The 27,242-nt window shown below is 45.3% G+C and overlaps 1 protein-coding gene across 1 annotated transcript; it reads left to right on the top strand.

Annotated features, from left to right (window-relative positions):
* Window positions 1–989: 989 nt before the first annotated feature.
* Window positions 990–24,600, top strand: QRICH1 (glutamine rich 1). Its single transcript, XM_086618893.1, is given in 12 exon segments — window positions 990–1,403; window positions 2,550–2,689; window positions 4,976–5,305; window positions 13,682–14,348; window positions 14,351–14,700; window positions 18,221–18,398; window positions 19,025–19,179; window positions 20,050–20,164; window positions 21,484–21,592; window positions 21,931–22,082; window positions 22,787–22,877; window positions 23,650–24,600. Coding segments are annotated over 10 exon segments (2,319 nt in total). The 5' UTR covers window positions 990–1,403; window positions 2,550–2,689; window positions 4,976–4,996; the 3' UTR covers window positions 23,843–24,600.
* Window positions 24,601–27,242: the final 2,642 nt, after the last annotated feature.

The following is a 27,242-nucleotide window of genomic DNA, read 5'->3' as shown; positions in this document are numbered from 1 at the left end:
CCCCCTCCTCCTCGCCGGGGCGCGGCCCCTTTAAGGCGAGGGGCGGGCCCTGGCTCCGCGCTCTCGCGGGACTTGGGAGCCGCGCTCTCGCGAGGCCAGAGCCATGCGCTGATTGGCTGCGGGGGGTTGAATGTAAGATGGCGCCCAGGGAGCTGTGAGGGGAAAAGACTCAGGGCCGAGGCGGCAGCGGCGCGAGGCGACGGCGGCAGCGGGGCCGGGGTGAGGCGGGGCCGGGCCGGACGGGGCCACGCCGCGGCGCAGCGGGGCCGCCGGGTCGGGAGGGTGCGCGGCGGCCGCGGGGCCGGGCGGGGCCTCTCGTCGGGCGCGGGGGGGGAGGCGGCGGCGGCGGCGGTGGTTCCGGGGGCGGCGCGGCGCGGGCCCGGCGGGGAGGGGGGGGAAGAAGGGAGAGGAGGGGGCGGCCCCGCCACCCGGGCGCGCGCACCCCCCCCCCGTCCGCGAGGACGCGCGCAGCTTTGCCGTGCACGCGCGGGGCGCGCCCCCTGCTCGCCCCCTCCCCCTCCACCGGGCGCGTCTCCGCCTCCCTCCCCCCCCCTCTTCCCCGCGCGGGCATGGGCGGTGGCGGCGCGCGCCGGAAGGCGCGGCCTCGGCCGCTGCGCGGCGCGGCCCTCGGCGGCCGCCGTCCCCGGCGGAGCCCCCAACATGGCTTCTGCGGCGGGAGGGGCGGCGCGCCGCGGGCCCGGGCCCGGCCGCCCCGCCGGGGAACAAAGGCGGCGGGGAGCGGCTCGGGCAGCGCCGCGCTCCCCGCGGGCGGGGGCCGGCCGCGCCGCAGGAGGAAGCTCCGCGCCCCCCGCTCGAGCAGGGGAGAGGGCGAACCGTGGCCGATGATCTCAGGGGCTAAGTATGGAGCTTCGCCTCGTCTGGGCTGGGTGGCGGGGCGGCCCGTGTCGCTCCCGTCTGTCCCGGGTCTCCGGGCAGAGCCGGGCCGCGGCTGCTCGGCCGGGAACACCTGCGGAGGGAGGCGGGGGGACCTCTGGATACGGTCACTGCTGCTGCCTTGTTCTAAGTTCTGTCTTCCAGTAACTCCCGGGTCACCGGTTGCACCGTGCCTGTCACCTCACGGCGCGAGTGCTCCGTGCCCTGTGACTGGTGCACTCACACGCTCATTCCCAGTAACACTGAACTAGGCTGAGGGATATGATGGTTAGGAATTGGGCATCTTGCAATTCTTCAGTAGAAGCTGCTAGCTGTGCGGATGATAATATCTTTCTTTCCTGATGTTTTTTTTTTTTTTTCTTAATGGGATACATATTAAAATAAAATGACTTTAATAAAGAAAGAGGAACTGGGGATGGAAAGGGCTTCTTTGTTCTGTCTTCTCCAGAACGTTACAAGTCTAAGAGCTCAGGACAAGAGCAGCAGAAATACATGCAACATGGTGACTGGTGAGTCCAGATTGTCCACATGCTGCAAGTTGTGTGTGTGTTTTCAGTAACCTCAGTCTAAGTTTTATGAACTAACCGTATGTGCTCATGATCTTCAAAGAGCTTCTTGAACTTATTTCCTGGAAGAAATGCAGTTATGCCGAACAGGGAGGAATTACTTCCCTTTATCAGAGAAAGCTTATTGCCTGGGCGCTCTGTTTATTTAAAATGCAGTATTAGAAACATGCTGCCAAGATGTAGCGAGGATGGGTGTTGCCGTTTCTAATGCGTGTCTGCGGGATAAATGGAATGTGTAAATTAGTATGTTTTAATAACTAACAGTAAAAGTGGCAGCTGCAGCAGCAAGCTGTGTATGTTGCCCTACAAAAGCCCGTTGAATGCACACTTGAGCCTTAAAGAGAGCCTTCTGTCAAATGCAGGTGGGTTTAGTTTTAACAAAGAAAATTTCTGGGAATACAGCGTTACTTTCCTGAATCTTCATCTTCCTGAATCTTCTGCGTAGGGTTTGTGAAGTGCAGTTTTGAGTGGTTCCGTGCTTTTAGTTAAATAACACCAAGCAGCCTTCACACTAACAGGAATGACTCTGGGAGAAACTTAGTCCAGCCCACACTGTTACCTGTGGTGTCTTTAACTCCTTTCTGATTGCCAGAGTTGCAGAGCTGTAGAGAAAACCAAAGGAAGATCCTGCTGCTGATCCAGAGCAGGAACAAATACTGTGTGGCATGGTGGGGTTCTGATCTGTGGTTGGGACTCCAAGTGCTGCAGTTGCTCATTTGAGCCTTTCACTGTTTTAGGCTTTAGTGGCTCTCAGTGTAGTAACTTCTAGCAAATATAAAGGAAGTTTTTTTTCCGTGCTAGAAGAGAGGAAAAGAGATTTTCCTTCTGAGTCCTTTTGATAAAGGAAGATTTGCTAGTAGGGGAAGACTGGCCTAGTAGGCTCTGGATTTTGATGCTGAAAAGAACTAATTAAGATGGAGCAGCTAGGCAGGGTCAAGGATTTGTATCGAAGAAATTAACACTGTGTTTGTTCTGCTTCCTGGTGGTTGGAAGAGGTAGGTGATGATTTGGTGGTGGACCTCTTCTTGATCTTTGGGCCTGCTGCTTTTGAATCTGGGTTTCTGATGGCTTCTGGTCTCTGCTACGCAGGAGCACGAGGAACCTGTGAGCAGCTCTTGACGGAAGGGTTGGAGTTCCAAAACTAAAAGTGAGAGCTAGCGGATAGCTGCCGTTGAAAACGGTGACCCTGCTGACCTCCCTGCTCTCTCCTTTGATGAGATTAACAGAAGGTGAATAGCTGTTCCCTGAGTCCTTCCAACATAATAAGCGCCAGTGCAGGAGCAAGGAGGAAGGCAGGACCTTTGCCGAGAGGTGATCCCATCCTACTCAGCAGCAGCTAGCTGTCAAAGAGCACATACTCTCAAAGAACACCTGTAGTGTTCACCGCTGGGTTCCCAACGTAGCATCCTTGAGGATTGTTCCTCAGAAGAGTCTTTCCCTCTGAAAGCTGTGTGTGCTAGTGCACCTCTGAGTGGACGTGCAAAATGATTATGCTCTTCTGAAAGCCTCACTGCAGTATTGATGTCAAATGTTCACAAGTTCCAAGTAGAAAATTGGGATAAGTCGATTGCTCAAAATCTGTTTTCCAGCTTCAGAGTATGTAACGGAGCCTCTTATAATTAGATGCAAGATGCGTTCCAGTGTGCCTGGTGTAGGTCCTGTCCGAGGCACTGAGGATACACTAACAAGGTTGTTCTTTATTGATTTCACCCTGGATATGTGGTCACCTGGGAAGGGGTTAGTAATGTGTCCTCTGGAGGTGTAGAGTGCTCCTGGGTGGCTCCTGGAGGAAACCTCACTCGGCAGCAAAGTGAATAGTCTTACTGGCTCTATCGCACAGAGCTGGCTTGAAAATGTGTTAGATGAGAATCTCTGGAAGGCAGGAGAATTGTTTTTCTGTCCAGCTCTGGGCTCTACAGGAGCTGCTGTATGCTAGTTTTTACAGAGTTGGATTTACTAAGTGAGCACTGTTAGCTGGTGCTTTTTACTAAACACCGATGCATGTTTTAAGAATATTTTCTGTAGTAATCTCAAACAGCAACAAATGTTGCTTAATAACTCCAGAAACTATAGATGGAGTGCAAGCTGTCTCATGTGTGTTCCTCTTACCTTTGATATTCATTCCTTCTCCTGTGAGCCTGGTCCAGTGCACTAGCCATGAACCTTCTCCATGTAAACAAAAATTTCTGTGTGTTTAGACTGCTGTCACATAACAGTAAAGAGTGGTTAGAATTTGGTCTAGCCCCTGGTGATTTTGGTGGGAATTGGAGACGGCCTTCTGGAGTACGCTTGGGCGCCACTGGGCACCTAGAACTAACTCCCATTTTCACACAATTATGTTCAGCCATGTATTTGTCTTGGTTCTGCTTTGTTAAATCATGGTAAAATTACTTAAGAAGTTCTGCTTTTGTACCTGTTCTCTTTAGAACTACAATCAGAATGTACATGTAGTGATGTTCATCCCCTTTTCCTCATTTCTGCAGCTCGATCTAGTGGTACTGAACCACCTCCTCTAGTGCTAATCTTGTGCTGTTTCTCATCTTTTCACAACCATCTCAGTGTCTCGTAGTGGTATAGCTCAAATCTGTTTATCCTTCGTCAAGACTAATTAGTGCCTTAGAAACAACCAATATACTCACTGCAGAAACAATTTGTGGGTTTAAACAAGATAAGTCAATAAAAAGAATGCTGTCAGAGTATGCCCTAGAGCTTTCTAATGTTCTCAGGTGGAGTCATCTTTTTTGTTTATTTTTTTTCCCTTGCTCTCACTTCCTCCCTGATCATCTGATTTCTTTTTCTGTCTTTTGTCTTCATACATGGCATGTTTCATGTTAACTTCTCCCTATATTAAAAGGACATCAGGAATTGGTGCTGCTTTGTCATTTCCAGAGCTCTGCTCCTCCGTGTATATAGTTGCCCATCTGAGGGATCTCTTGATTTCAGCACTCTCCTTTTGCTTACTATGTTCAAATCGATAAGGCTGTCCTTGTCCTAATAGCAGTGGGCTGAATGCTGCATCTGATGCTCTTCTGTTGTGCTTTCCATTAGCTGCCTAGAATAGAACTGCATGGCCTGATAGAACATGCTGCTCAGTTCTCCCACCTCTGTGGCTGTGAAGCAGGGCCACAGATATTGATTTCTAAGCTTCTCTCACTAATACTGCATGCTGCAAATGAATGAAATGTATGACTTGATTTCGTCTGTTATGGGACTCGCCTGGTCTGGGTGAAGTACAGAACTAGAAGATTTCTTATATGGCAGTGAACTCTGTGAATAGTACCACAATTACACCTGGTTATCGTTCAGACTTCCCTGAGCTGCAAAGGGTTAATCTGAGAAACGTGTAGCAGCACAAGATGCCTCGTAAAACTAAAGCATCTGTCTCAGGCATCTGGCTGTGCATGTTTGCTAGTTTTCCTATGGTGCTCGGTATGAGAAATTGGTTACTGGAGTTAGGAATATCCCTGCATCAAAGGAGTGCTGTAGTTAAGACTTTTACTTTCTCTTTCCTTAAGGAACCCTAAGGACTTTGCAATATGAATAATTCTCTGGAGAACACCATTTCCTTTGAAGAATACGTCCGTGTGAAGGCACGAACAATCCCCCAGCACAGGATGAAGGAGTTTCTGGACTCCCTTGCTTCCAAGGGGCCGGAAGCTCTGCAGGAGTTCCAGCAGACAGCCACCACCACAATGGTCTATCAGCAGGGTGGCAACTGCATTTACACGGACAGCACAGAGGTGGCTGGGTCTTTGCTTGAACTTGCTTGTCCTGTGACAACGAGCGTCCAGCAGCAAACTCAGCCAGAGCAGCAGATACAGGTTCAGCAACCCCAGCAAGTCCAGGTAAGAGTCTTAAATAATCTCTAAATTTATATATGACTTGCTAAGCCATGGAGTAGTGTTCAGAGCCAGCTGCTGCCTAACCTGAAACCACAGGCAAACACTTAAAAGGCAGGGGCAATTAACTTTATATAGAGCAGCACTATTTCCCTTTCATTTAAGGAATTTGGTAGTAAATTTCTCTCTTGACTGTGCCTCCATTGAGCCCTGCTGTGGGAGGAGCAGCAGCACACATAGCGATGTAGTGGTGTAACCTATTGGAGAAGTGGTTGACAGTTCTGGCGTGCGCACAGCTCCCCAAAGCCTTGCGCTCTGTGTGAAGCTGCTATAAATACCATCCCTCTCTGCTTGTCTTACTTCATCTGGTTGTTCAGGCTGGCCATGGGATCTAACTCCCCTTCAGTTTTTGTTAATGAAATTAATACTCTTTAATTTGCGTCAGCGTTTTGAAAGTTACAGTTCTCGAACTGGCTTTTAAGTCAGGGGGAAGTGCAGGGGAGTCGACATATGATATGAACCAGGGGATGATACCTTTCAGGAGAGAATCTCTAAAAGATGCATATGTGTCAAGGTAGATTATCCCTTTGCACAGTGGAAGGAGTCTTCTCTGGGTTTTTTTGATAGATATTACAGTAATTTTTATTAAATATTAATTGAGTAAATCCAGCACCAAACATGTAACTTAGGATAACTGCTTTGGTCCTCAAACACACTTTGTAATTTGAAGAATTTATAGGTTGCAGGGCATTTGTCAAGGTTTTCTTGCGATATGTCTCCAATCAGCTGAACTCTGTCTACAGTTGTAATTCTGATACACTTCAGACTGGAATTTTTCTACCTTCTGTAGCACGAATGTAAAGTTTTGAGCTCTCTTCTTTTGCAACAAAGAAGGGTATGGAGACACAAATGACTGGAGATAAGGTAGTGTGAACTTGCTGTGTGCTAACAGCTCACTTGCCTGCTTTTATCCTACAGCAAAGACAAACTTGCTTCTTTCACTGGGTAGCTCGTCTCCAGTTTCTCTGTTGAGTAAATGAAAGCTTAACTGGGACTTCGGTAACCTGTTGCCCTACAGTAACTTGTGTCGCAAAGCTTTTGAAGAATAAAAGCCTCTAGTCTCAGAGGCACGACTTGGATCTCTGCGTGAGTCTATTAAAACTGATCAGGGGTGCTTTTGGTTCTGCCAGCTAGCAAATGTTTTGGGAGAAGTTTCATTTTTCAGTAGAAGAACTAGGAGGGTCAGCTTTTTAGGGTGACTCAGCCCTGAAGAAGTGGAAGGCCTCAAACCAATTGTAAGAGTCAGAAGGAATCTCTTTTCTGTCTTTTTTTTTTTTTCCTTCTCTCCCCTGCTGCTGCCTCCTTTCAGAACTACTCAGAGTTCAGGCTTGACCCTTGCAAGTCTAATAGTAACAGAGATGGGGAGGGAGGTCATATATCATTGCCTCAGAAAAAAATAATCTCCTGACCTTCTTGAAAATAACCATGGAGTTGCTGCCAGAGACCTGTTCTTGTTTTTTAAACTGAATGGCCTGTACCCTGAGCATGAAAAGCATCTGATGAAAGTCAAGATTTCATGAACTTTCCTAAAGAATGTTGTCTGCACTCTCCCTCTTGTTTTTGGTATGAATCTGCTTTAAAATACCTGCTTTCACATCTGTCAGCACAGATCATAATTAGTGTTTGTGTTGCCAACCCTGCTGCTCTCTTTAGGATGTTACAACTCCCAGAACACTTAGGTGGCACATCTGGTACTAGATAAGGCTGCAGCTGGATTCACGTGTACTTGAGCAGCTAGCTCAGAATTAGCTTGACTTTTTTTGCAAGGATGGGGTGGAGAGGAATGTCTTTACCCCTGTGCAAGAGAGATTTTCTGTCTTACTGAGATGTGGTTTATGTTAAACCTGTGATTTAGTGTTCACCTGTCTCAAGACTGTCACTGTGGCAGCAGTAGCAGAGCACAGTGTCTGAATTTTGTTGTGATGCTGAGGAGACAGTGTTCCACTAGAGCTGGCTGGCTCACTTAGCTAAAATACTGCTTGTGTTGTATTATGAGAAATTTTGGTCGTCTGCCGAAGCCTCTTATCTTTCGATCAAACTTATGTCATCTAAGTACTTGACTTGATAATCTGTTTAGTTCTTGCTAATCCAATTGCAAATCAGTGGAAGACCCTTTGAATGACTATGCTTATGTCTGGCAGTGGTGCTGAAGGTGACTAATAATATGACCCGTCAGATGACCTCATGGTTGCAAGTGCTGATGACAAGTTTACGATCATAAAGATAGACAGACGGTGCTCAGGTTTCATCCTAGATTTTACTTGTTGTGAACAACCAAAGATGGTTCATGACTTCTTGCCACTGTTAATTATTCTGGCAAAATAAACTTCCTCTTTGAAGAAGCTGCCACCTTAGGGTTTTCTTGCCTAAAAGGTTCAACAAACTGTTGCCAAATGTTTGTTTTAGAGGCTGAGTGGACGCAAGTGTTGGGTTATGTCCTAGTCAGTACTACAGTACAAGTATCTCGGAGCTCCTTACGTGCCCAGTGTCACAGCAGTGAAGAGTGTAGTTTGTCGAGTTGTCGTACCCTGAGCTGCATCAGGGGTGGCTGGGAAGAGCTGTGTTTTGCTCCAGTCAAGTAAGAGTTTTATCAGCTCTGGCTTTGGTGAGATAGTTGCTAGTTGGTCTTGTGCATGGACGCCATTGAACTTATGCTGCTAGTGAGAGGAGGTGTTTGCGCTGACTTACGTGCTGAGTACGGTATTTCTGCAGTGGGCCTCTTGTGCCTCTTCCTCTTCTGCAAGAAGATTTTACTGAAAGAGTATCAGAGGACGGAAAGTATCTTCCCTTAGGATACATTAGGATATATCCTAAGGAAACGTGGGAAAGATCCTCAGTTTCAGCCTTTTGTTAAGATAGTCTGATGGCTAGGTGGCAAGAGCTTCTTGGACAGGGCTTGAGGGGAGGGTGCCACAGGTGAGCAAGATTACAGGACTATGTAAGGAATGGTTAAATGCCTGCATAAAATGTCTTGTCAGTTAAGACCTGTGCCTTTCTAATTGCTCAGTTCCTTATATTTACTGTTCAGTCTTCCTCCAGTTTATTCTGTGACTTCTGACCATTACAGGAAGCTGGGCATTATTAATGACATGAGGCAGGAAAAGATGCCCTTAAGTAGCTTTGAAGAAAATCTTATCTCTGGCTGTGCTCAGAATACATCTTGCCTCCACTTCTGATGGGTGCAGTTTCCCTCTGCCCCATTCTTGGTTATGGAGCTTAGCCTGGAGGTAGGGCTCCTATTTGCTTACCTTTGAAAAGCATCCCAAAAAGATATAAAGATATTAGTGTAGCGGCTAGTATTAATTAGTGGTAAGCTGTCTTGTTTTCTCTGGTTTATGTGTTTTAACTGTCTTAGGCCTAAATCCTGCCCCAGTGTGCAGCTTGACAACATAATCTTGATATTGTAACTGTTCAAACACACAGAAGGCCTAATTTGATCTGTGGAATTCTCTCTCTGATGTTGATGAATGACCAGAGGAAAAACCTGGAGTGAGAATCTGTCTGGTGGTTATTCTGAAAAGCTGGCTTGTACACTCCCTGTAGACCTTGTTTACTTAGATAGATAGCAAAGGACTTCCTGTAAAGTAGTTGAATAACAAGTTCCAGCATTTCCTGCTACTTCAGTGATCAGTCTTTTCACCTACTCTGTACTTCAGATCTGTTTTTCACTGGTGTGTATGCTTTCTGGCGTAATGTGAAAAGGAACTTTTTGTTACAGTGTTAGTTTTTAATGCTGCAGTCGCTTTAGCTTCGGACTGTGAGGGAAGTGTATTTTGAGCCTTCTTTCCTTAGATTGTGCTAAATAATAATTATGAGATCGTTCTTCTCCTCTCATTAACTTTTTGTCTAAGAGTTTGACTTCTGTCAGCTTGCTCAGGTGTGGAAGTTTGAGATGCACCTACATTACTTCTAGGAGGAATTTGGAGTCTACTTCCTGCAGCAAGTTTGCCACCTGCCCCCACTTACCTCTCCTAGGTTTGGAGCCTGTCATTTGGAATTCCCTTCAGATGAAACTAAGCCGTGAGATGCAGTCTTGTTGTGTCTAGGTGTTTGGCTAGTGGGCAAGGCTAGACCTAAGTTTGAAATAGTCTTCTGGAATGTGTAGTGTGGATGCTAGTAGGTCTTCAGTCTTGCTCTAAAGGTCTGCTGTTAGTGTAACTTACTACTTGCTAGTGTAAACATAGCTTCAGAAGCCAAGATGTGTTTGTAAAGAGACATTTAAGAGCTGGTCAGGTGCTCTAGGGCAAGCTAGATACCAGGAAATCTATGCAGGCAAGAGTTGGTATGCATGCTTGTTTGGAGCTAGGTTTTAGGAAATAGTAGGTAATCAGGTCAGTCCACAGATGAGATTTTGTTTGCTTGGGAATTCTTTCAACTTAATTGTTTCAGAACTGCAGTTCTGCAGTCTGATTCCTGATTGGGTGGAGAATCCACACAGGGCAGACATGTTATGAATCCTACTTGAAAGTTTGTCAGAGTTAGTCTGTCAACCATGAGGAAAATAAACTTTCGGAAACCAGGGTTCAGCTGTTGTCATGCTTGTGGAGTTACTCATTTTCTCTTTGCATGTGCTCAGTTCTAGATGGAACATGTTTTTAAGCTTAATGTGACAAGATTTGCTGTAAGGGAATCTTAAAAATTTAGTTCTGCCCTCCATTTATGATGCGGGGCTGACTTCTAATGCTTTTGATTCTCCAGTCAGCTAGTACTTGGTCCAACTTCTAGCTACTTTATGGTAAAAAGGCATTTCCCTGTGTGATGGTAGCCTGCTGGGAAGTGATTCTTTTCATGCTGTTAGATTCAAACTTCTGGCAATAAGCATTTTTTCAGTACTGGTAACTTGGCAAGTTCCTCTCTTGCACCAGTGCAACCCAGAAATTCTCAGCATAACATGTTCTTGCTTTTAAATCTTCACCTTGTGCTGAAGATTAAGTCCTCTCTGCTGGTCTTGCCCTGTAAACTTAAAGCATTCTTCTTTGTACAGAGTCTTTTAAAAAGTCAACTGCTACTGGTGTTCAGTGTAATTCTTTGTCCTTTTTTTCTCAGCTAGCAAGTTGGACAATGAGGTCAACGTAAGAAGCCCTGGTCTCAGACTGAAGTCTGTAAATCTGAAATGAATGCTTGTAGCACCCCTGGGTACAATCTGCTTGAAAACAGGGAGGGATCTACTGCAAAATACAGTGGTTAAAAATGGATGTGTAATTCACAAGGGGTGCATAATGTGCAGTAGGTAGGGCTCCAATATCCTTTAAATAGGAAAAGTGTCTAGTCAGAAGCATGATGTTTGCAGTTTGAGAACTTTCAATGATTATGGAGTCTGATGACTTCATCTTGTGTGGGTCTGGGCTCTTCTTTGGATGTTAACAGTAACATTCTAGTTGTAGGGGTTAAGATTTAGTCCTGAGGGAGTATCGTAGGCCCTCAGGTCTTGATTGCTCATCTGCTGAAAGCGATGGAAGTTGCCTATGACTTTCAGACACAGCAGGCTCAGGCTCTAAAATGGTTGATGGTTCAAAGCTGCACCAGGGGAGGTTTAGACTGGACATTAGGAAGCATTCCTTTAGCGAGAGGGTGGTCAAACCCTGGAGCAGGCTTCTTAGAGAGGCGGTCAATGCCCCAAGCCTGTCAGTGTTCAAGAAGCTTTTGGACAATTCCCTTAATGACCTGCTTTAGCTTATGGTCAGCCCTGAATTGATCAGGCAGTTGGACTAGATCATTGTAGGTACCTTTTGTCTGAAATACTCTGTTCTGTAAAAGTGGAAAGAAGAAAATCCTGTCTTGTCGAGTCTGTTCTTAGACCATGCCTCTTGCTGACAGTGCCTCTTGCATAAACCTTTTCCATTACCTTTCTAATTGCACTTGGGTGATAAAATTATTTCAGTGCAGGAGTGGGTTTTCAGTTCTTACTACTAGCAGAAAAACCATAGTCCTTACTTTGTGTATGTTACAGCAGTATCAGGAACTGTAATGTAAAATTTTGTATGGAAAGAAGCTGAGGATACTTTTAAGGTGTTCTTAGTCAACCTGTGCAGATTGTGAAAACACACTGCAGAAGTACAGGACAAATGACACGTTTACCTCTTTCTGTGACATGATTTTTGAATCCTAGCCGTTAAAGCAAATGTTTTTTGTATGAAATTGAAAACATATCAGTGCAGTAATGCATTTTAGTTTGTTCAGTCTTGGGCCTTTGCCTTGCAGGTAATCTTTTTGAACAAAGGCTTAAATTAATCCCAAGGACTATATTAGTGGTTTTTAAGTCGGATATTTTGGAGAATACTTGCCTGAGAGGTGTAATTGAAACTGGTTTTCTTAAACTGAACTCTTAACTGGGATCCGTGCTGGGGCCTGTTTGCCCAAGGCAATACTCATGCTGTAGGGCATTATGATAAAGAGTGTCAAATAGAATCGAAGAAGCATCCCATAGGTGACTTCATCTTTTTCAATTAACTGCCTGATCAAATCACTCGTTGATGCAGCTTTTTAAACTGTCATGCTGACACAAGGTCATATGTTTCTTGTTACCTTGCAGGAAATTATTATAGAAAGTCCGTGTCATCTGGATTACAGTATACTGCATATAGGTGCCAGCAGGAACCTGTGAAATTTCCTATTCTTCCTGGAAATAGAATTAGTTCTTAGCAGGAGGTGACTTGTAAAACTGGTCTGCAAGCCGTGTGTTTTGCTACCCCACTTTTTTCCTTGGCAAGTCTTAGTTGGCCGCAAATGAATTCTTAACTTTTTTTCTAAGACCTGTTAGAGGTGATGTTGGGAAGTGAGATTCCGTGTATCTGAGCAACGCAGACCTGCGTGGTAGTTCTTTAGTATGGTTGGGCTGGCTAGTGTGGGGTCTCTGTGCAAATGCTGCATTAGCTTGCCTTACTCTAGGAAGTGAGGTAGAAAAGGGTGAGGGAACATGATTAGGAAGACATAGTTTTGCAACTAAATAAATCTGTGTTGGCTTCAAATTTCATATGGCCCTCAGAGGTGCCACTGATAAAACTCTACATCTCTCAGTGGGATTTGAGAGGAGAGGCTGAGTAATTAATTCACTCTCTTAAGGTACAGTGTTAAGGAAGGCTGGGGAAGCAGATGATTGTGGGAACCTGGGATATCACTTCTAGTAGACAAATGCAACAAAGTCGCTGTGTAAATTTGAGAGACAAAGCGGTGAAATGTTTGGATGAGGAGAGCACACCTCGCTTTGTTCCCTGGGAGTGGATATACCAGCTGGGTTGAGTTTGAGGCCTGGAATGTGAAGTTGTTGAGACCTGGACTTTGTGTTGGGGGCTACCTCTGACTTCTAGCTTTAAGTCTGCTCCTGGACCAGTGCTAGATAGTGTGACTGACCTTGGACAGATGAGCATTGATGTGAGAGGGTGTGATTTTTATTTTATTTTTCCCCTGAAATAAAAGGAACTGTGTTTGGATCCAAGTTTTAACTTATTTTGTCCATATTATTCATCATTGTTGAAGAGCATGAGCTAGAAAACACAACTGAGTAATTTGGACAATAAATGGAATTAAATGGAATAAGTAAATGATGAAAAAAGTATTGGTTTTAATTATCACTGCCAAAGAATACTTCTGAAGTTTAAAAAACAATGCTGCGGTGTTGCCCCTTAGCCCAGGACAAAGATTCAGGTTGAACTTGCAGCTTTGTGTTGACACCCGTTTTTGTAGCGTTACTATTAGTGGTTGATGTCAAAATAATATTTCTGTGCTTTATGTGGAAAGAGCCAAGTGCTGGTTTCAACTTACCCATGCTTCTTGCTGCCTGTCACAGTCAAGTGATCGTGAGGCCGTGTGGGGGACTGGGATTGAAACAGTAAAACAATCTTTAGAGCACAGTAAGAACGACACAGGCTCCTGCGTTTTGTAGCAGGATAAACTTAATATGAGAATTGTAATGTGCGTGTCCTTAAAGCCTTGCTATTGCAAGGCCTATGCTGAAATAACATCTTAGCAATGCAGATAGCTCTGAAGACTCTTTTGGCTTCCAAGGATGCAATCTGTTGGCTTGAGCTCGCACCGCTTTGAGGAGGGAGATGCAGCTCACGCGCTGCTCTGTCTGTGCTGAGAAGTGTGGTCATGTGCAATGCTGCGCAAACACATCATCTACTGCATCGTTGTTATCAACCAGAGTAACTTGGTTTCATTTTCCTGAGTTCTTTACTAATGGAGTAATATATGGAATTGTAAAACTGAGCGTGAAAGACCTGGAGCATAGACCTCCAGTGGTGGACCATTTCTGTTGGTGGCCTCCCTGTTGCATCGCTAATGTGTTGCTGATCTCTAACTGCTGAATTGATGTCGTTGCAGGTTCAGGTCCAGGTCCAGCAGTCACCGCAGCAGGTGTCCGCCCAGCAGCTCTCTCCACAGCTCACTGTCCATCAGGCTTCGGAGCAGCCAATACAGGTCCAAGTGCAGATCCAAGGCCAGGCGCAGCAGCAGGCATCCCAGACAATACAGAGTCAATCCCTTCAGAGCCCCAGCCTGTCTCAGCTGCAGGCAGCTCAAATCCAAGTGCAGCATGTGCAGACTGCCCAACAGATCCAGGCTGCGGAGATACAGGAAGAACACATACAACACCAGCAGATTCAGGCCCAGCTTGTTGCAGGACAGGCCATTACTGGTGGCCAGCAGATACAGATCCAAACAGTTGGGGCACTGTCACCTCCACCTTCTCAACAAGGCTCTCCACGAGAGGGAGAGCGACGGATCAGCACTGCTAGTGTCCTTCAGCCCGTGAAGAAACGTAAAGTGGATATGCCTATTACTGTATCATACGCTATTTCAGGACAGCCAGTTGCCACAGTGCTGGCCATTCCTCAGGGCCAGCAGCAAAGTTATGTCTCTTTAAGGCCAGACTTGTTAACAGTGGACAGTGCCCACCTGTACAGTGCCACTGGGACCATTACTAGCCCCACTGGAGAGACCTGGACCATCCCTGTTTACTCTGCTCAGCCACGTGGTGACCTTCAGCAGCAAACATAACCCACATCGCCATCCCTCAGGAGGCCTACAATGCCGTCCACGTCAGTGGCTCGCCAACGACGCTGGCTACCGTGAAGCTGGAAGATGACAAGGATAAGATGGTGGGAAGTACTTCAGTAGTGAAGAACTCTCACGAGGAAGTGGTGCAGACTCTTGCTAACTCCCTCTTTCCAGCGCAGTTTATGAATGGCAACATCCACATTCCAGTGGCAGTGCAGGCAGTGGCAGGGACGTACCAGAATACAGCACAGACAGTGCACATATGGGACCCACAGCAGCAACAGCAGCAGCCCACGCCCCAAGAGCAGGGGCAGCAGCAGCAGCAGCTACAAGTCACTTGCTCAGTAAGTTAAAACTGCTTCTTGGTCTGTCTGTGACTAACAACTTCCACGTGTGGTGGAGAGGGAGGATGTTAGCGCAGAGCTGGTATTTAGGAAGTAGAGATGTGTCTGTCCCAGTAGCCTGGGCATGACGTAGGGCGTTTGACTCCCGATAGGTGTAGGACTGCCATGTGTTAATGTTGGTACATAATTACAGGAGGCAAAACTTCCCAAAAGAAAGTTCAGTCTTGATCTTCGTAGTGTGAATTAATAAATACATGCTTATTGCTAGCTGCTTCATAGCAGGTGTTCTGAGGTCTGCAGTCTTCTCCTGAGCTGTTCTAGGGGTTGCAGTGGACAGGGCAGGGATGACTGCAGCCAAGTGGGGTCACCTGGTTATCAGTTACGTTGTCTTACACAACATGTTGGAGTCCACAGCCGATCCAGAGCCCAGGTGAAGTGTCAAAATCTGACTAGTTGTGAGCAAACTTCATGGATCAGGTGTACCTATGTGTAACACAGTGTCCTCCTTCTGGTAAATGCCTTGTGTGTGAGAGCACAGTAATAAGCAATGGCAAGTAAGCATCTCTTCATAGTGCTTGGCAAACGTGGCAGCCAAATTTGCTGGTTTTATAAAGACTTTATTGCTAACTTTAAGCCATAGTTTATTTTGAATTGTCTTTTAAAACTTGAATAGCTAGTGCTATTAATGGCCTCTTATCTGTGCAAATGGATGTAATTTATCTTTTATTACCAGAAAGTGAAAAGTGATTGATCTGTCAGATCAATCACTTTTTTTGCTGAATGGAATGAAAGCAAAAATATCCAAGTCTGCTAGCATAAATGTTGTTATAAATTCTTTCCAGTTTATAAATAACACTGTTGGCTTTATAAAGGCATATATGCCCTCTACTTCATCAGTAAGCACTGAGACAAGGAGGATTACTTTCTGTAGTAGGTCTGATTCTGAGTTGGTTGTGGGCTGTAGCCCACCAAGGTCGTCACTGAAAAGTGTTCCCTGCAGCTCTAGGTAACTTTCAGTGCTGGATGCCCTCTTTTATAAAGCTGTACTTTAAGCTACAGCTTATGGGTCTTGTAATGTGTGGGGTTTTGTTTGGTTGGTTTGGTTTTGTCATGTTCAGAGCACCTTCTGTAGCTCATCTTTTCCCTGTATTGGTACTTCAGAGATACTTCATCGCTTTAATCTACTTGAACAAACTAAGTTGATAGAACTTCTTGCCTTTCTGCTTAACAGGGTTTTTAGACTTATTCTAGGGTCTTTTAGGAGCATGAGCCAAGTTTTTGAGATCCTTTCTGAGGTATTAACTCCATGATTTCTTTAATGGTTACTTATAAAGCTTCTACTAATGCTGTATATTCCTGTGCGCAGTGGTCTGCAATTCTTGGGTGTTGGACGCTTTTCTGATCTCAGTTCTCTGGAGTACTGGGTGCTGCATGAGCCCCTAAATACAGAGGCAAGTCCAGGAAGGATGCGTTCTTCCCCTAAGAGGGCAATAAAGCCACTGTAGGTGAACATCAAACTTTTGGAGTTGTCCCTCTCACAACAGTGAGGCTGAGAAGGAATTTGCCTGCTTGCCCCACGCTGTCCTCTGGCATTGTGCTGCTGCGGGATCTGGGCAAATTGCAGCTTTTTTTCTCTACTTGTGTGTGTGCAGTTAAGAAACAACTGCCAGTTCAGCCTGTGTGCCTGCCTTCATGCTGAACAAGGCGTCTGCCAGGTCAGGGTGGAAGATTGCCCTTAGGCTGGGCTGATGGAGGTGGTTGGCTCTGGAAAGCTTTCTGCTCTCTGGAGAGTAATGGAGCAGTGCTCTGGAGGAGGGAAGAGGCTCAGTTCTGCCTCCTGCAAAGACAAGGTGTCAGTTCACCCTTGGACTCTTGTCCTCTGTAAGACGGATGCTTGCTTGATAACTTAAACTTTGTCACCAGCTGCCTTGATAAAAGCTGGGCCCTGTCAGTCATAGTCTCCCTCTGCAGCTGTGGTGGATGCTGCTGGTGATGCAGGGGCTGGTAAGCAAAGAGCTATTAAGAGCTGATGCAGAAAAAGAAAAAACAAGCAGAGGCAATTGAAAGGCTCTAGTCTGAGGCTCTTGCAGGCTTTGCCTCTTCAGCTGTTTTTTTTGATACACTATGTAAGGTACAGGTGTTACTGCAGTTTCTATGTCATTTTCATTATGGTCTCTAGTACTGTCAGAGCAGCTTTCACTGATTATTGGTATTTGGCAGTATCAAAGGAGAAGTTACTTCATTGCAACAAAGCCTTGCTTTTTGGGGTGGCTCTTAAGAAGAAGGCAAAACTGTTTTGATGTAAAAATTGCTATCTTTATAACATTTGGGGTGCCACTGAGAATTTGACTAAGGGCTGTGAAGCTTCAAGTTAATCTCCTTAATTGAGGTAGCCCTGAGACTTTCTGTAGCATAAGATTGAGAAGCTTTAGTGAAGAATGCAGCTGGAGGGCTCACTGCTCTTTCTGGAAACGTGCCATCAGTTGCCTGTAAAATAAGTTTGTTTCACTTCTTGGTGACTTAAGGTCCTGTTGCAAAGTAAACTTCCAAAGGGTCAGGAGACCTTTTAGATCTATAGTAGGTCATACGGTAGCTGTTCACAGTGAACAGTAGCTAGTCTTCATTAGCAGTATTTGATAGTTTATGAGAATTTCATCACAACTGAATTAATGGTTTGATGCTGGTGTTCTAGTGTGTTTTTTTTATACGTCTTACACATTGATTAATCTTACCGGTTGTTGATAAGAACAGAGCATATTTGTTCTGTCTGCCTGTTACATACTGAATAATGAAGAGAGCCATCAAGGGTGGGAAGGATGCTAGCAGCGTACAATGCGTGATTGTACCCAGAACCTTGCTCAGGACAGTCCAGGTTTGGAGCACCTGTGGTCAGTAAAGCCGATGACACCTTGCTGTGCTTCCCTGCCTGGTCTCTCTAGCTGCTGTGTCTCAAGGCTGTGTCTGCGAGGGGCCTTGGGCTGCTCTTGTTGTTGTGAGATTATGGACTTGAGTGGTGGTTCAGAGTGACAAGTTAGCTGAAGCCAAGAAAAATGCATTGGAGAAAACAGGGCTTCAAAATCGATAGTCATCTGCTTCAGTGTTCAAGGGGAGATGAGAAGTCTGTTGTTGAGAGGACTTTAGCTGTATGACGATCCTTGCCCTTGAATGTGCCAACTAGCTTCTTGATGGTATTCCAGCAAGAACAGCTTGTGGCTGTTAGGTCTTCTGTGATGTTCTGCAGGACTTGTAAATGCATCAAATTGCAAGTCGTGTGGATTTGCTGAAGGGGTTACAGATACTTCCATTCAAACTAAAAGTGTTCTTGAAGACGAATACTCTTTCATGAGCAACCATTCAGGTTAGACAGCAATAGTTTTGTTCCTTTAATTAATTTCTTGTTGGAGAAGAGTGTTGCGAAAGGCTGATGCCCTGGGGCTAGAGGTAGTGCGGCATTACTTGTCCTTTGTCAAACTGTTGCGTATCAAAGTGTTTATATAAACTGAAATGTTTTCTTTCATAGGCTCAAACCGTTCAGGTTGCTGAGGTTGAGCCACAGCCACAGCCACAAACTTCACCTGAACTTCTACTTCCAAACTCTCTGAAGCCAGAAGAAGGGCTTGAAGTATGGAAAAGCTGGGCACAGACCAAGAATGCAGAGCTGGAAAAAGAAGCCCAAAATAGGCTAGCACCTATTGGAAGTATGTGTCATGACCACGTGGTCTTTCCTTTCAAGTAGGATTAGGAATGACTAAAATGTTAGCTGTTTACCACTCTGGAAAAAAAAAAAAACCTTTGTTTAATCAGTGATTGTTTTTAAATTTAAACTTTGGTTTACTCTGCAGTACTAATTATTGCATGCTCCCACTGCCACAGGACATGTTCCAAGGGAAGTAGTAGCTCTATCCTGAGCCGACTTGAGCACCTAGGCTGGTAGCAGTGGAAAAAGGCACTGTGTGACTGTGGTGCATGGACGAACAAAATGGCTGTGAATGCCAGCCAAGCTGGTAGAGAGTCATGGAGTTGCTGTTTTCCTATTGCTGCAGGGCAGCGTTTCATTGTGGGCATGGTAAAAGAAGGCAATAGTCATGCAGTTGGTGGGGCAGAGAGTCTTCCTGTCGGATTCTTCCTCGGTTGTTTTTTAGTAGATCTCAGAGCCTAATATCTTGATTTATTTTAGCTTTCTTAATTATACTAGGGGAATGAGGTAATACTGGGCCTGCCAGATAGAATGGCAAAGCTGGAGATGTGGGAAATCATCCCTGAAAGATTGGGAAATAATATGGCTTTATGGCTTAAATAATATGGCTTTGTGTTGTTTTTGCAGGGCGTCAGCTGCTGAGGTTCCAGGAAGATCTCATCTCTTCAGCTGTGGCTGAGCTGAATTATGGTCTATGCTTAATGACACGAGAAGCTCGAAATGGTGATGGTGAACCCTATGATCCAGATGTGCTCTACTATATCTTCTTGTGTATTCAGAAGGTAGGGGGAGGACAGCTATATGTGCAGCAGAGCTGTGCATGTTGCCAGCATGCACAGAGAAGATTCTCTGTTGTAAAATGGAGGCTTCTATTGCTTCTATTCTATGGCTTCTACTAAGTTTCCCAACAATCTCATAAGAAAAAAGACTTTTTGCTTAAAAAAAAAAAAAAAAAAAATTAATGTGCAGCAATGTTTTCACCTACTGGTTACGTTTGTGAAGAATCGTTAATAAGTGAGTTCAGTATCATGGTGAGAATAATAAATCCTTTTAGTCTTTTTGGTGAGAGGAGGAGAGTTGGATGATGTTTGAGGATATCAATGTCAAAACTTGATCTAGTTGAAGCTTTAACAGGCAAGGACTTAGCTTTGTAAGAGGTCCAAGCTGGAAATATTAGTGTGCTTTCTGGAAGAGCTGCAGGAACAGAGGTAAACTCTGGTAGGAGAATTGTGCATCTCTCTCCTTAACCTGAAAAAGTAGTGTCTGAAGGACAGTCATGTGAAATAGCTTGCGGTGAACACACCTGAAGTAAAAGGTGCGGTGAACACACCTGAAGTAAAAGGTGCGGTGAACACACCTGAAGTAAAAGGTGCGGTGAACACACCTGAAGTAAAAGGTGAAATCCAACCAGCTTTACTTTCTAAGATGGTTTTTCCTTTCTGTCTTAGCATTCACCGTGATAGTAACTGAGATTACTTACCCCGTACTGGCCTTGGTGCAAGGGTCCTCACTCTTCTAACTAGGATGTATTAGTATTCAGTGCTGTGCTGTAAAATGCTTGACTGACCGGGTATGTGGGCTCTTAGGATAACATCTGGTCTGAGGAAAATACTTGCTACCACTGTGCTGGATGTGTTGTGAATCTCTTACAGTATCTCTTTGAAAATGGCCGAGTAGATGACATCTTCTCAGATCTCTACTACATTCGGTTCACTGAATGGCTGCATGAAGTCCTCAAGGACGTACAGCCCCGCGTTTCCCCTCTTGGTGAGTACTTTTGTTTAGGAACTTCAAAACTTTCTGGAGTTTGTAATGTTTAAACTGAACTACAGCATAAGTGTAGTCTGCACAAAAGCCCTTTTGAAGTACTTAATGGCCCTAGAACAGCTCATGCTGGTCAGGGAGAAAAATGTTGCATCTGCAGCGAATGCTGGAGTTATTGCACATGTCAGGCTTTAGCCCTGATTGTCGCTGAGGATTATTTGTCTATCACTTGTCACCCATCAGAAAGCAGATTGTTGGGACTTTGTAGTGTCATGAGATTGGCTTACTTAGAAGCCAGCTGATCCTTGATCTGAATCAAGCTTTCTCATCTGAAGTACTAATACATCTTGCCTCTAATATGTATTGTTACTTTGGGAGATAATACAACACTGTCATGTCGCCATGTAGCCAGATGGATACAGTCTGTAGGACCAACTAAGTGTCAAAGAAAAAAAACAATGCATGATTAGAGCCTCGAATGCTCCTATCAAATGCAGCTCATCTCAACCCTGTGTTTAGAAGATGATGGCAACAGGGTTGGGGGGAGCAGTTCCAGAAGACAGATTTTGACAATATGAGAACTAGATTAAGAATTGCATTTTCAGAGCACAGAAACCTAGTTTCTCATTACTTCATTCCCTTTGGTCTGATCAGATGTCAGTGAAGAAGCTGTGACTTGTGTTCAGGAAAGTAGCTGATGTTACAGGGTAGATGGTTAAGTAGCACCATGAGTTTTGGAATCCTTTTGTTTTCACTCTGGCTGTTTGATCTGTGCTTTGTCATTCCACAAGCCCTGGAGTTCATACCGCTGTCTGTTTTTCTGTTTATCTGTGTATTTGGGGTATAGTATTTCTCTTCTACACAAAGGAAAAAAATCTGAGAATCAAAGGATTACTCACGTGTCCAAATACATCACTTGGCACTGTGCGCTGACTAAAGCTGCGCACACGGCCAAGAGCTGATTTGTTACACTGGCCTGCCTGCTCTCACATATTATTGGATTAGGAGCATCTGCATTGGAGTCGAGCCATTAATTAAAAGCTGTTTAAGTGCATATTTATTTCTCTCTGGGCTGGGAGGTATAGGCGTATTGCAGAAGCATACTCTCCGCAACTAGAGGTTGACGTATGTGTACAGGTGTTTCCTAACTGTACCTGCTATTAAAAGTTATTTGCACAGTAGTGAATCTCCATTATTAGTGAGGATCTCCTCCTCCTCCCCTTAAGATTTATGTATTCTCCAATACTTGCAAACTATAAAATGCTGCCTGTGTTCCTGTTGTGACTGTCTCCTGGTGTGATGCTGATGTATGATTATTGCAGGTTATGTCCTCTCCAGTCACGTAACAGAAGAGATGCTGTGGGAGTGTAAGCAGCTAGGAGCTCACTCCCCTTCCACCTTGCTCACTACACTGATGTTTTTTAATACAAAGTAAGTACTTAGGTCTTTGGGAATCTTGGGGAATAAAAACTTCAAGTGCCTTGACAGAGTTGGTAGGAAACTGCTGCACTGGATTAGGGCAAAATAAAGAATTTCCAATGGTTGCGCACAGAGCCCTCTTGGAACCTCATCAGGCACAGAAGATGCAGTACAACAAGGAAATGAGCTAGCAGATGAACTTGTAGGCTGTTGTGTGCTTCGCTGCTGGAAGAGTCTTTAACTTGGTGTTGGTTTAAGCTTCAGGTGACTTAGGATGAGTAAACTACCTCACTGTCCTGACTTTCTTTTACTTGCCTCTCAATGTCTTGTGTTCTCTCCTTGCTGCTCAGATACTTCCTGTTGAAAACAGTAGACCAGCACATGAAGCTGGCCTTCTCCAAGGTGTTGAGGCAGACCAAGAAGAACCCTTCTAATCCCAAGGATAAAAGCACGAGTATCCGCTATACGAAGGCTCTTGGCATACACCAGACAGGACAGAAAGGTAGTGTCTGGAAGTTTTCTTTGGGAATATTTACTTACTGGGCTTGAAGGAAGTGGATGAACCTGGAGATGTCTGCAGGTAGGGCCACGAGAACCCGACTGGCTCTGCCAGTTATCTTCAGCCTAGCAGCACGAGTTTTCTGTGCATTGTCTTGAGAGAGTGCAGTACCTTCTAATAATAAGCCTGGGGACGTACCTTACCTGAGGCATGTAGGACCAATCAAGAGCTAAGGATAACTTTTTTTGTTACTTGTGTTTTTTATGAGCAAAGGGACTGTTGGGTGTAAGTGCTTATGAACAGAGAATCTTCTTTGGGAGGGCTTCTCTTACCTTGACTCCTGTGAACCCATGTAAAATCCATCTGTAAGTACACTCTGTCCTCTTAAAAGCACAGACCTGTGATTTAGCTGAGGCACTTGCAGTCTCAGTAGTGGGATTTCTCTCATTTTGGGTCCAGGTAGAGGAGAAGTGGAAAGAAGGATGTGAATGGCTTCTGTTCTTCAGTAGTCTTGGGATAAAGTGAGCTTTCCATATAATGCTTTGAGTGTTTACAACCAGGTGTCTGTGCCCTGGAACAGCCATATGTCTCTTGCCAGCTCTTACGTGGTGACAAGATGTTTTGGAGTGCTGAGGCTGTAAGGCACTGCTCGGTTTGCTGTGCTTGATACAGAGTGTCTGACAGGCTTCTGGGGGGCTGGTTTGTAGTTACAGATGACATGTATGCAGAGCAGACTGAGAATCCAGAGAACCCCCTGAGGTGTCCGATAAAGCTGTATGACTTCTACCTCTTCAAATGGTGAGAGCTCTTGTTCATCTGTATCGTTGCTTTGTCTTCTGTGACTGTTACGCTGCATCTTGTGGCTGGCCTAGTTCTCAGGGCTGTGTTCTGTTGCTGGCGCAGTTTCTACATTTGCATAAATTTACTTAAATGGGGAGGGATGTTGATGTTAGAGGGTGAGATTTACTCCGATTGCACTTAAGTTGAACTTCTGTGGTATTTAGAGACAAATCCTGATTTGTGAACTGGCTGCTCTTAATCTCATACCCACTCTGGAGGCTTGCTGTGATGGCATCAGCTCAGCGTTCTGCCTGTTACTTGCAAGCAAGTCATCTGGAAGCATCCACTACCCTAATCCATGAGATTAGGGTACTATTCAAATCGGGTTCTGAATGAAAATGAGGACTTGCTATGGAGATTGGCGGGAGCCTTGAAGGACTCACTTCTAAATGTAAACGTTCCTCTGCACGGATGGGTCTGCAGCTAGCCTAGATGTGAAAATACCCCATCCTTGCTTCACTCTGAAAGACCCCCTAAAGCCATGCGTGTGTTATACTTACCAGTGTGAAATAAAAATTACTTTCTTGTAGTCATCACCATGGCTTTTTAACCTTGGCATGGCCTAAAAACTTTGGGACCACTGTTGCCCCCAGATGTAACTCCATACCTTTGTGTCTCATCAGCCAGATGTTCACTGTCAGGACTTGTGAAGCCTGGGGTGAGGACAGTGGTGGTCTCTCCCTCCCAGGACATTCTGTTAGTCTGGTTATTTCTGATTTTCCTCATGCAGCCCCCAGAGTGTGAAAGGCCGGAATGACACGTTTTACTTGACACCGGAGCCAGTGGTGGCCCCCAACAGCCCTATCTGGTATTCCATCCAGCCGATCAGCAGAGAGCAGATGGAGCAGATGCTCACCCGGATCCTGGTGATACGAGAGATTCAGGAAGCTATTGCTGTGGCTAATGCCAGCACCATGCACTAAGGCATCCTTCTTGGCTCAGAAGGGGTGGGATGGGGTGACGGGGGAGGGACAAGCAAAGATAAATTGTACAGACTTTTACACTAAAGGAGATGCCCAAGTTTTTGGTTTTTTATTGGTGTAGTTATATGAAGCCCTTTTAGGCTTCTTCTCTTTAAAAGAATCTAAAGGAAAACCTACCCATTGTGTATCCTACCCAACACACCAAACTGTTGGAACCATTGGAGGCTGCATATCCCCTGCAAGCTGGGAGCTGTGGAAAGCTGCTGGTTGACTCTGTTTTTTTTATGATGTAGAAAACATGAACTACAGGATTGGCCTGGATGGCTGGGGCCTCTGTCTCCTTGGAGCACGTGCAGCCTAGAGGGCACAGAATGATGGATGGACCTGCTCAGCCAGTGGAGGAGAGGCAGGCATCTTCTTTTCTTGTGCTCGGACGTTAATTTGCTGTTATCTTGGAAGGAAGAGGAGAGAGTGAACTGCAATTGTGATTTATACAAAAAGAAAAAAAATACACAAAAACAACAAACCAACGATTTCTATTCAGACCTTTAAGTGACATTTTTAGATGTTAAAAGTACAAACTTTACCACACTCTTCTTTTTTGGCCTGACATTGAGGCCTTAAACCTTGAGGCTCCTGTGCCTGATGGAATTCTTGTAACATACACTTGTGTATCATATAAAGATACCACCCTGTTTCTCTTATGTATTCTTACTCTAGTTGTTTATTAAGAATGACGAGCACGTCTTTTCAACATGCCATTGAACAACGTGTCTTTATTTGGGGAAGAGTGAGCTGTGAGGGTGGGGGGAACTCATTATACACAGATCAGTATGCAAACTGGTTGTTTTCATCCCTGTTTGTGCTTTCCAGCTCGACTCCACTGGACTTTTCACCCCTACAAATTAGGAAGGTAGAAGGGGATTAACTTCTGTTGAAGGACCTGATTGCCTGCTTGCAGATGGAAGCTCAGTGTCAGGCTAGGAACATGGGATCTGTGAGACCAGATCAGACCATCAGTCTGTCCTAATGTTCTGTGGCCAGCCTGTGAGGCTTCACCCCTAGGCAAATCCCCTTCTCCCTACCTTCAAAAACGCATCACACCAACGGCATGATGGAGGGGTGTTGGAGGGAAAAGGCCTTCCAGGAGCAGCATGTGGCTTACTCCTGCCATTTAACAGCCTTTTTCACAGTTTTTAACACAGCCGTGTAGCTTCTGGCATTGTTCATGATCATAAACCCCAACCCTGTAGCCTTGCCTTGCTGCATCTTAAATGGTTGCTGTATTTTATATCATTAACAAATAGTGTGCTCTTTTGAAGCCAGCGGGTAGCCAACTGTGCTTGAAACGGGAGATCACTCTAGCCAGGCTTGTTATTTGTGCCACCAGCTTCTTGGATGCAGAGAGATGACTCTGCCTCTTGAACTTGTCTTCCCTGCTCCTCCATCTCACGCCCCTTCCCTGTTCCAAAATATATATATATATTTAAATATATATTACAGTAAAAGAATTTAAACTTGTGTACAGGCAAGCAATTTTTCTGAAGCTTCTGTTGACCAGCACCTGTCTGTATTGAGAAGGAAGGTCTGCCCTCTCTGTCGGTTGCACACAGTGTAAATCTGCACATAGGGTGAGAGTAGCCGTAATGTTCCCTGCCTTTGTGCTTTTGATTGGTGTTGAGGTGTCTGGGCTTAGAGAGACCTCAAGCTTCTGATGCTTCATACTGTCGTTGGTGTTCATGAGAAAGCTGATGTGCTTGAGTTAGCTGTCAGAATGAGCTGTTTGTTCCCTGTGTAGGACTCTCTGCTCAAATAAGTGCAGAGAGGTGAAGTAGCAACGCATTGTTGTTTCCTAATACCTGTACTCTAAAGTAGACTCTTAGCTCAGTGTCTGCCCTCAGAGCCATGCCAGGGGAGAATAGCCTGGGGTTGGTGTCTAGATCCCAGTGGGTAAGTTGGGAAGATGGTGCCCGGGTGGTGGGTAGTGTTGGCAACATGTACCCTCAGCTCAAGTCAGCTGTTGGAAGCCAGCAGTTGCCCCTTGGTAGGGCTGCTGTCAGGATTGCTAATACTGCTTCAGCTGTCAGAAGCCTGTTAATCCCTTCACCACATCTTAGTGACTGGAATGTCCATCTCTGGCCCTAATTTAAGGACATGGTTAGGGGCAAGCTCCCACTGTTTCAAGCAGCTGAGTGTACTTGTTGCTCAGGGTGACCAACAGGCCTGTACAGAGTGGATTGCCCATTCTTTTGGGCAGTTTGTCCTGTCTTCTGAACAGAGTTGCAAAGATCTGAGAGAAACTGCAGACACCTGTGCTCGAGTCCCAGTGTGTGCTCTGCAGTACTGCATGGGAAGCTAGCTCCAGCATGCCCGCACCTCACTGTGAGCCTGCTGCTGCGTCTGTCTCCATCACAAATGCAGTGGGTGTTGAAGTCATCTGCCAGATGCCCAGTGTGCAAATCAATTCGTTAGGTTGTTTGGGAGTCATCTCTTACTCTAAAAATTGCCAGAAGCTGGAATAACTTGACAGAATATTGGGGCAGTTCCTGGTTAGGGGTGAACAGATACTTCAGCTGAGCTTTCTGGGGAATCAATTCCATGCTACTTTAAAATCTAGATTGTTCACTCTCCTTGCTATCCTTAACTGCAGGATGATCTAAAAATCTTTGTAGGGGAAGAGTTCTCCTTGATCTTGGAGTATACTGCCTAAGAGTTGGGGAGCTTGGTACACGGTGAGCTGTGTAGATCTCCTAACGATTGGTTTTGTCCTGACAGACTGAAGTGTTTCCGTTATTTTTCTCATTGTTCAGATGTACTTAGGAGAGGGATTTGCTGATGCAGAAGTGGACGGCCGTACTGTTCTGTACTGTCTCATCAGAATGTCCACTGTGTTAACTTCATTCCCTATTTTTAGAGACAATCGATATACTGTGACTTAAGGAGTATTTTCCTGGACCTGGTTTCTAGTCTGGCTCTCTGGAGCTAGTTTAAAAGGTACAGTATTGCTAGAATATACATACTATGTTCTTTGATAGTGAAGAACACGATCTGCTCCCTTTTAGGGGCTCATAGGAAGACGTGCACAGAGTAGCACAGAAGAGTGCTGTGGCTTAGGGTTGCTATCCAAGTTCTGGGAAACGTTCCCAGTCAAACATGTAAAATAGCTTTTTAACACTTTCCTGTAACCAGCTTGACTGCTGCTTAAAGGGCATTCCCCTCAGCTCCGAGAGTGCCAAACTGCTAGCTCTTGTGTGCGTGTACATATGAAACGAGAACTCTCCATGCCCACTCCCTTGTATGAGACAGGCTGAAAATTCATTGATCTCCAAATAAAGCTGAGAAGCCAAGCTAGAGACCCTGCGTTGTTGGTTTTGAACTACGCCCATCTTGTCTTTGTGGT

Source organism: Tauraco erythrolophus, chromosome 12 (assembly GCF_009769465.1).
Source record: "Tauraco erythrolophus isolate bTauEry1 chromosome 12, bTauEry1.pri, whole genome shotgun sequence".
NCBI lineage: Eukaryota > Metazoa > Chordata > Aves > Musophagiformes > Musophagidae > Tauraco > Tauraco erythrolophus.
Note: the sequence above shows the minus strand (reverse complement) of the source record. Positions and strands in the feature narration are given on the sequence as shown.